At 38.1% G+C, this 10,363-nt stretch overlaps 1 protein-coding gene across 2 annotated transcripts in view; it reads left to right on the forward strand.

Annotated features, from left to right (window-relative positions):
* The window catches only part of Armc2 (armadillo repeat containing 2), a 106,325-nt gene that overhangs the window by 67,142 nt on the left and 28,820 nt on the right, over positions 1-10,363 (forward strand). For both annotated transcript variants that reach the window (XM_004637510.2, XM_023722327.1), the window contains one exon: positions 4,347-4,446. In XM_004637510.2, coding sequence (XP_004637567.1) covers positions 4,347-4,446 — 100 coding nt within the window. The remainder of the gene's footprint in view (positions 1-4,346; positions 4,447-10,363) is intronic.

Raw genomic sequence — 10,363 nt, forward strand, 5'->3', positions numbered from 1 at the left:
AGGATTGAATCCAAGGCCTTCACTCTGAGTTCTATGCTCAGCCCATTTTTAGTTTGTTACTGTGACACAGGGTCTCACCAGTTCCAAGTTGCCCAGGCTGGCTGGGATTTGCAGTGCTCCCCCCTCAGCCTCCCAGAGTATTGGGATTAGAGGTCACTATGCCTGGCCCCTGGGCCTTTCTGGGGCTTTTATATTTGTTTAAACAAATATCGTACAACATTTCCTGAAGAATGAATTGGTGTGTGACCCCAGTACAGGTGGGGTCAGGTCCAGACCTGTCATTCTAGCACCACTTTCCTGAGCCACATGGAGGATCTTTGCTCCTGCCCGTTCTGAACTACTGTAAAATCCAAGCTTATTTTTGCAGATGGTGGCCTGTAAGGACTCACCCTAGTTTCTCTTCACCATGTGAAAAGTCAGTTGTCTGAACATCATTTTAAAATATGCCATCTTTTGTCACAGGCTGTCAGTCACAACTGCGTGTCTGAATGCTTCTAGATCTGTTTCTAGGCATTCTGTTTGGTCAGCTTTTAGACCAGTATCACATTTTTTTTTTTTACTATGATAGATTTAATTACAATCTTTCTGTAAGACAAATCCCTTGCTTTTTTGTTCTTTAGAATCTAGACTTTTGTTCTTTTCTTTTCCTTATGAATTAGAGAATCACCTCAGCCTACAACAGGAACTGGGTTGGAATGGGGAAGAGTTGGCATCTTTCTGATACTGAGTCTTTTCACCACATAGTTCTATTACCATAAGATGTTAACATCTTTATGTCCTTCAATCCAAATTGTAGCATTTTCTCCACAAAGATTCTGCACATTTTTTCTATATCTATTCCTAGATTGTGGCCAGTACAAAAGTAATCTTTTAAGAAGTTATTTTCTCACAGATTGTTGCTGATATAGAGTAATAGTATTAATATGTGCTTATTAATCTTATACCCAAGAATTCTGATGAATAGTTGGTCTAAAGAGTTTATAGATTATCTTCTATTTTCTATGCAAAATGTATGTAAACAAGCATAATTTTTCCCTGATTATTGTACCTCTTACCTCACCCCTAGTCTCATTTTCAATCTCTATCACATTGCTTAGGTATCCAATACAGAATCATGAAGAGGTGGGTCTGCCATCTGGCTACTGACTTTAAAGAAATTAACCTATATTTTTATAGTTTCACCAATTAAGAATAATATTTGCCATAAATTTTTCAGATACCCTTTAAAAGGTTATGAAAGGATTTCTCTCCATTAGGCAATGTTAATTTCTCTCAAATGCTTGCCCTGAATCTGTTTTGATTGTGTGAATTTACTCTTTCACCCCATTCACCTATTGTAATTTAATAGATTAACAGATTTTCTCATGTTCATCATGTGATGTTGGATATGTTTAACTAATATTTTGTTTAGGGTGTTTCATGCATGTCATGAGGTAGAGCTTCCTTTCTTTTTCCTCTCTTGGATTGTTGTTTAGTGTTACATTTATACCAGCCTCATCAAATGAGCTCAGTGTATTTCAACTTCTCATCTTTTCTAGAATTCATGAAAATTAAGCCTGTCTGTGTCTTAAAAAGTTTGTAGGACTTCCTCAAAAGCTGTTTTGAACTCTGTGTGTGTGTGTGTGTGTGTGTGTGTGTGTGTGTGTGTGTGTCTGTCTGTCTGTCTGTCTGTCTGTCTGCATATGTGTATATATTATTCACTGTTCAATTCCTTTAGCTATTTTTCTCTTTACTTTTCTTTTCACTTTTCCTCCCCTCTCCCTTCCTTCCTCCTCTCTTTTCTTCTCCCCTCTCTTTTGGGGAGAGAAAGAGAGAGAGAGAGAGAGAGAGAGAGAGAGAGAGAGAGAGAGACAGAGACAGAGAGAGACAGAGACAGAGACAGAGACACAGAGAGACAGTGAGTCAGTATATTGCCCAAGCTGACCTTGAACTCCTGAGTACCCAGACAGTCCTTCTGTCTCAGCCTTCTGCTGAGGTAGGTAGACCACAGGCCTGTGCCACCATGCCTGACTGATTCAATTTCTTTCATGGTTATATAGCTAGTCATATCTCTTATTTCTATTTAGTTCCATTTCAAAAAGTTGTATTTTTATAGGAATTGGTCCATTTTTCTAAATTTTTAAATAATACTAAATTGCTTCAAATGTTCTTTTGCATATTATTCCTTTAATCTTGGTTACATCTCTAATTAGGTTCCCTATTATTTATTTAACAAATATTTGTATAGCACTTAGTAGATGCTGGACAATATTCAAAGTACTTTCTAAATACTGATCGCTTTAGTCCTTACAACTTTTGATGAGAGGTGCCATTACCATTGTGTTCATTTCGCATGTGAGGAATCTGAGCCAGGAGGAGTGCAGGAGTTTTCCTTGGACCAGCACACGAAGTTTAGGGCTGCTGCTGTTCAGGCTCGTTGTTCTGATTCTGGAATACTCTGAATCATTATGCTAACTACCTTTCATTGTTATCATTGATTTTCATTCCCAATTTAATTTAATTATTTATTTTTTGTCTTTGTGACACAGGATTTTACTAGGCAGTTGAGGCTGGCCTTGCACTAACTTTGTAGCCCAGGCCGACCTCAAACTCATAGCAATCCTCCTGCCTCAGCCTCCCAAGTGCTAGGATCACAGGCGTGTGCCATCAGGACTGGCTCCCAATTTTGGTTATTTATGTTTCTTTTTTCTTCTAAATGAGTCTTGCCAAAGGTTTGCCATTTTTATTAGTTTTTGAGAAGAGCTAACATTGTTTGAGCCACTTCATTGTATGTTTTCTGTCTTACTCCTTTTGCTCTTATTAATCCTTTTTTGTACTTCTTACATTATACATTTTCTTCTTTCTGTTTTATGTTTTTCTTTTGTTCTCATTAGAAATTCAAATTTTTTTCTTTATGGTCTTCTTAAGTATTTACCTCTAAATACTGCTTTAGCTGCATCTAATACATTTTAATTTATAGTACTTGTTAGTCAGATATAAGAATTTTTAGATTTTATTTATTTCATCAATAAATGGCTTTAAATTTCTAACTGTATGTTTTAAAATAAACTTTTAAAATTGATTCTAATTAAAATGCACTTTTTTGTTTTGAGAGGAGATCATGCTGTGTTGTGTAGGCTGATCTCAGACTTCTGGGCTCAAGTATCCTCCTACCTCAGCCTCCCAATTGCTGGGACTACAGGTGGACACCACTATGCCCTGTTACCTTTTCATCAGAGGATATGGCCTATAAGATAGCTATTTTCTAAAAATTTATTCAGACTTGCATGTAGCCTGGTACATAGTTAAATTATTAAAAATTGTTGATGACGGTTTACTTATTGACCTATCAATTAGTAAGAAATGTATAAACATCTTACAATTTGATGTGGGCTTTTCAGTGTTGCCTTTCAGGTTTTATTATTTGCTTTGAAATTTTGAGACTATTTTCCAGGAGTTTTGCCTTAAGGTCTGTTTTTCTTGATGTCAGGATAGCACTACTGGCTATCCTGTACCAGCACAGTTTTACGTTTGCTTCTTCTGGAGTGTGAAGGAATTCACTGGGATCGAACTAGAGTTGTATGAAGTTCTTAACTTGTGTTTTCTGGACCACATGGGATCATGTGACTTCATACCATACAGAGGTTTTTACAGGCTTCAGGTTTCTACCTTTCACAAGACCTTCTTACTTTTCCTGCTGTAATCACCTCAGAATCTACAGCAGACAGCAAACCAGCTTCTCCAGATTGGCATGAGGAGTGCTTCATGACTCTTATTAATTAGGCAATACTTTGAAAAACCACATTTAAAAGGATAAGTGTATGTACCTGAATTTTATAGAATAAGAAAAGGACCAAGAAGGGTCTGTGAGATAGCTCAGCAGACTAAGTGCCTGCTTAGGCAAGCTCAGGAACCAGGGTTCGATCCCTGGTACCACATGCTGTACTGGCCCTGTCCCCCAGTGTGCAGAGCCAGTGACTGAGTTCAGAAGTGGTGGTGCGCACCTGTAATCCCAGTGCTGGGAGGCTGAAAACAGGAGGATCACTACAAGTCTGAACTGCATAGTGAGACCTTGTACCAAATACATTGAAGGAAGGAAGGAAGGAAGGAAGGAAGGAAGGAAGGAGAAGGAAAGAAGGAAGGAAGGAAGGAAGGAAGGAAGGAAGGAAGGAAGGAAGGAAGGAAGGGACCAAGAGATGAGATAGGGGACATAAAAACAATTAAGAAGTGTTATACATGTATACCAGCTCTCCACAGCAAATGTGGTCATTTGTGTACTGAAAATGTGCTAATAAAAATTAAAATATGTTTGAAAAAAATTTGTAGAAAAAGAAAATGATTTTTTCTCCCATTTGATATTTCTGCAGCAAACTAACCTCTTACCATGACTGCTGTACAGCGTTGGCCAACTATTCCAGATGTTACGCCTTGTTTTTGAATCTGATAAACAAATACCAGAAGAAGCAGGTCAGTTCTTGAATCTCCAGTGTCTCAGTGCCTTTGCACTGGCAGATTTGTGGAACCCAACTTTCAGTGCATAAGTTTCTGCCCTGGGAGGCAGTAAGTTGCCAGGAGGGGTTGAGAAGAAGGTAATTTGAAGCAGAAAGTATCTTAGGAAGACTATGGATTTAGGGAGAGAATGGGTAGACTGCATGAATATTGTTCCTTCCAGGGATCTGTAGACCTTGTGCATGACGGTCATCTTGGGCCAGGTGTGGGTTCCCTGTTTATTTGAGAAGGTGCCTCAATGGGCTCTGCCCTAGTGCTGTGGACTTGTGATGCAAACTAAAGTTTGAGACACCCGTCTGATGGACATACCATGAAGATTTGCTTAGCCCTTAAGATCTTTAGTTCTCTGACCCTGTTGTATTTAGAAGATGAAATTTTAGTATTCAAATAAAATAATGCAGTTTAATGGAAAAGTTTATATAGTCCTTTTAAGAACTCACAAGTGACTTCCTCTTGATGAATTTATAGTACTTAGTCCAAATATTCTTATTATTTTTGAATACCCATTAAATGTAGTTACATTTATTCACTTTATAAATGATTAAAGTGAGACATACCACACATAAGTTCAATATGTATTTATTTTATATATGGTAAATTCCCCAAATCGCAAAAATTTTCTTAGTTTAAGACCAAAAATTTAAGGCATATGCTTACTAAGAATATATTCATCGAAAACTTTGTTTATATCCGTCATGACCACCTCAAAATATCAACTCTTTAATTGTTACCAAATGCCATTCAGTTTTATTTTTATCAAAATAAGTATCTCTGAGAATGGCTAAATTTGTCACTTTATGTCAACTAGTATTTGAGTTCCGTAGAGGACTGAAATTTCTGTGCTTGTATTACATTATTATTACGTTTCTTTTTTGAGACAGGATCTCATTGAGTAGTCCAGGGTGGCCTCAAATTCACCCTGTATCCCAGGCTGACCTGAAGCTCCCAGTGACCCGCCTGCCTCAGCCTCCTGAGTGTCTCCTTGGATTATAGGCATGCGCCACTATGCTTAGCCCCATTACTATATTTTAAAGATGATAAGCCTTGTTTAAATTGTTTATAAAGTTTTATTTACTTTTAAAGACTGATTTTTAGTGATGCAGTTGAATATTTTTGCTCTAGATATTTGGGTTGCAGACACCTTCACCTAGTATTTTTCTATAAATTATATACTTTGAAAGATTTCAGGATACAAGAATTTTCCATATCAAGGAAAAAATGATTTCAATCTACCTTAAAGTGTTTATAATGTGCTGCTCACTTAAGTGTTTATTAAACATTTATTAATTTAGATTTTGGTACAGTATATCATCAGATACAGTCTTGGATAAATGATTTTACCTGCTGAAAATCTCACCCGCTGTACCACACCATCTTTTGCTCCTGCTGAAAATCTTAACTACTCGTATTCCTGATTTTCCTTTTTATGGAAAAATATTAAATGATAAAAATATAATATGGACTGAAATATTTTATTTGTTCTGCTTAATTAAAAGTTATATATTCAGTGTTTGCTTCTGCAGAAAATGTACTTGTGTATTTTATAATTTAACTTCAAGAATGCTAATTATTATTTTACAGCTTTTTTATGTATTTAGTACAGAGTCTACAGGGTCTCACTACACAGATTGGACTCATAGTGCTTCTCCGGTTTTCAGCCTCCCAAGCACTGGGATTACAGGTGTGCACCACCACACCCAGTCTCATTTACCATCTCAGCGCGCCCCAGGGGCAGGGCCAGCACAGTCTCTGCACCTGCCTAAGCAGTCACTTTAGTCCCCTGAGCCATCTGGGTGGCAATAATTATTATTTTAATTTACCACCATTATCCTTTTTGCCTTGGTGGGGGTTGTTGTTATCTGATGATTTGATTGGTTGTTTAGTTTCCTTAAGACAGGGTCTCATTATGAGCCCAGACTGGGCTCAAACTTGCCATCCTCCTGCCTCAGCCTCCCAGATGCTGGGATTACAAGCGTGCGCTATCACATCCAGCCTGCCTTGGTGGTTTGGTCTTGGATGAGTCAGATGCCTTTAACTGGAAAAGACTTCTTTGTCTTGCACCGGAATTTTCCAATGAGTGTGAAAGACAACACTGCTGCTTAGTAGTTCAATTTCAAGTTATATCCTAACCTATACTTTTTAAAAAAGAAACAAGCTTCACTGAGTACTGACAAATAGCCCTGTTAATTTATGGCAGTGCTAGTAGATGGTGTTTTGTTTGTGACTTGAGCTTAGCTGATGGGCATCTTTAATAGAAAAAAAAAAAAAAAAATGTTTGCAGTCTTGCCAGCATGAGAAATTTGAGATGTGGGTATGGTTCAGGGTGTGCTTTTTCTCAGGCAAGGGACTACATGTCCTAACATTTCATTAGCACAATTTGTTTTTGTTGTTGTTATTGTTCTTGTGATGTGGGGGATCAAACCCAGGGCCTTAGACGCGCTATATTAGCATTCTCTCCCAGAGCCTCGTCCCGAGCCTAATAGGCATAAAGCTCTACCATGCTTCTCACTAAACAGGTTTTTTACTTTAGACCAACACTTATCTATAAAGCAAAATTAGTATTTAAAAGCTGTGTCTCTGTTGATTGATACTATAATTTTGTATTCCTATTAAAATTATTTTAATTCCCAAGAACAATGACAAGCATTTTGCACACTGAACTGCATGTTATTCCTTTAATCACCAAATTTATTTTAATCATTGTAATGGAAGTCATACTCAAATCTGTTGCCTATTACATATTTCCAAGGCCATTATTTTAAGCATCAGTTATTGCCACACAGACATTATCTGTCCTGCGCTGGGAGCCTGAGCCTAGTAAGGAGCCCCTGTACACGTCTGTCTTTCTTCTGTGGGTTTTTCTCTGCCTCCTCTTTTTATTGGTTACTTTCCTCTGCCTTTGGTAATCTTTACTTACAATTATTTGCAGCTAAGAGAAGACCTTTGTAGCCAAGAAATAGTAATTTTAAAAGCTCTAAGATAACAGTTCTTAGGAAGAAGGACTTAAGGGACTCTGATAAATTTTATCTGGTGACAGCCTGTCTTTAAAAGGTAATTCATATTTCAAGGTGTAGCTCTCTGGTCCCTTTCTCTGTGAAGCCTCCTAAGACCAGTCAATTCATCCCTCATCAGTGCATGATTCGAAGATTCTTACATGGCCAGCACATCTAGCTAGTAGACCCAGAGCTGAGAATCCAACCCATGTGTCTGTGATCTTAACCTCTATGACTAAGAGAAACATCTAAAATACAGCTGTGAGATGTGTGTTGGGGGCCTGTCCTGACAATGTCATACTGAGGCTTTGCTTAATGGCCCGCCCACAGCTTCCATCTCTAGAATGTATCAGTGTTTGAATTGCTGTCTACTGTTTGATTAGAACCCAGACATCATGCCGTTACACACTACTTTGTAGATTTCCTTCTGGTAGACAGGATCACCTCAAAAGTTATGATGTCTTAACACCTTGTAGGCTACTGGCCAGGCATACATCTAACCTAAAAGTCTTATTCTAATGCTTTTTAAAATGCTGTGAATTCCCAACTCTTCAATTATTCTTGGAACCAACTTTGTCATCAGGTTGGCTGTCTCATTAATCAGACAAATACTTTTTAAATGTGTTGATTTTGTCTTTATGTGAGAGTCATATTCTTAACTTTTAAAAATTAGACCGGGCTAGCCAGGCGTGGTGGCACACACCTATGTTCCCAGCACTTAGGAGCTGGAGGGAGGAGGGAGGCTCTTCAGTTCAAGGCCAGCCTGGACTATTAGCAAGACCTTGTGCCGACAAGTCAAAGAAGGGTTGTACTTTGTACCTTCCTTTGCTTTTATTAAAGACTGAAATGTTACAGCTCTGAGCCACCGCTTTGATTTTTTTTTCTAGCAAGAAAAATATCTAATTTATATCCTCAAAACCAAAATATTTTGGAAGAACAGGGGAACAGCTCATGCTACAAGGAAGTAATTGTGTGTCCTAACTACTTCCTAAAATCATTAACCAAATAAGTCTTTGAAAAATGTTTCCTTTGTAGTTTGCCATATGGCGTCATTTGTACCGCTGTTGCCCCCATCACTGAGTGTTCCTAAGGGACACAGACCTTGTCTCAATAAACTTGGGACAGTGTTTGGCATAGCAGATACACAACAAGTGTGGAAAGAGTGGATTTTGCCCGTATGAAATGCTATGGACTCTGTAAAGTGCCATAGTTTTTCTAATACTCAAGTACTTCTTCCTCAGATATTTTCCTTCCTTTTCTACTTTCAAGGAGGAAATGATAAGAATTTTTCCATACTTTTCATATTAGTGAACTGCCTTAAACAACAGCAATACAGAAATGATAGACTTAAAATTAGTACAGACCAGCACAGCACCTTAGCTCAGGTGGCCTTCTGAATATGATTTGTTTTTCTTTGTTTCTTAGAGATAAAAATTATTTCCAGAAAGCCCACACCATGTTCTGATACATGTTTACCAATCTATAATGGTTAAAGTTTGCTACATCTGAGATTTGCTTAGATGCCAAAGTTTACAGCTGATCTTTGAAATGTAACGCGGTATTCCAGTAATCTAAAATTACTACTTCCTCTATTTTTGTTTTAGCTCTAGGAAATGTTTCTGCAAGACTAACTTGGGTTGTGGAAATACACTTTGGAAGCTTTGTAGTCTGTTAGTGTACACAACTCTGACCAAATGATCACACAGTCAGAAAGGGTCTGCACACCTTATCTTTGTTCTAAGAGGTTAGGGCGCCCCTATTTTAAAAAAGCCTGAGGCAAAGCTGGGCAAGATAATTCATGCCAGTAATCCCAGCACTCAGAAGGCTCATCCCAAGTTCAAGGCCAGCCTGGCTCCATAATGAGGGTCAAGGCCAACCTGAACTACACAGCAAGACCTTCTCTCAAAAACCAAAACAAACAAACAAACAAACAACAAAAACAAAACAAAAAACCTGAGGGCCACATTTGTGATCAGCATATACTGTATTTCATTTTTTAAAGAGGTGTGTATGTGTGTGTGTGTGTGTGTGTTTCAAAGAAGTTACTTAATTTTTGGTGGGCTCTAGAAACCTACATTTTAAACAGAAAATCTAGCTGCTTCTAGGCTTTGATTAAAAACGTGGCTTGGGAAAGCAATTTTAAACTTCACCCTTTCCGTTTACATATACAGTAAAATTAAAAACCACATAATTGAGCAAGAAAAGTCTTTATACATAGTAGAAATAGATACTTAAATATAATATGATTGTGAAAATTCAGTAAAATGAACTTGTGTGTACATGCACTTATACACTTAAGTGTGCTAAATCCAAAAGCTACACAACAGTGAGAAACATTAACAAGGTAAATCCAAGTACAAATGAAGACATTCCCTGAGTTCGCATGTTTGATGGTGCAGCAGAGTCACCAGCCTTGTAGTCCTCTTCCTGTTACTGTCCTGCATCTGACTGCACTCCTGGACTTTGTGTTCTGTGTGACACTCTACCCAGGCATGTGTCACTGACTATTGCTTCAGCATCTTCCTCGGGTACTGTCCCCAGGTGGCGCAGAAACCTCAGAAGCTGATTGTCAGAGGCTCATTTTAAAATTACATAATTTTCATGGCTGTGTTTTTAAAGAACATATGAAAAGAAATCTCAAGCCAAAAAAATTAAATAAAGAAAAAACCTTTACATTGATAAAATGTTACACACACTTCTGAAAGTGATCTTATCAGATAGGCAGTGGGGAACAGCATGGGAAACTGTGGCCAGGCTTCCACAGCCCAGTGAGGAAGTCCTGAGGTGAACAGGAGGCACCAGCACAGGGCTAGCTGCTGTTGCTTTCCACTAAAGGAGAGAGGGAGATAGAGAGAGACAGAGAGTGACAGACAGGGAGGGAG

Source organism: Octodon degus, unplaced genomic scaffold, assembly GCF_000260255.1.
Source record: "Octodon degus isolate 3935 unplaced genomic scaffold, OctDeg1.0 scaffold00090, whole genome shotgun sequence".
NCBI classification, from domain to species: Eukaryota; Metazoa; Chordata; class Mammalia; order Rodentia; family Octodontidae; genus Octodon; species Octodon degus.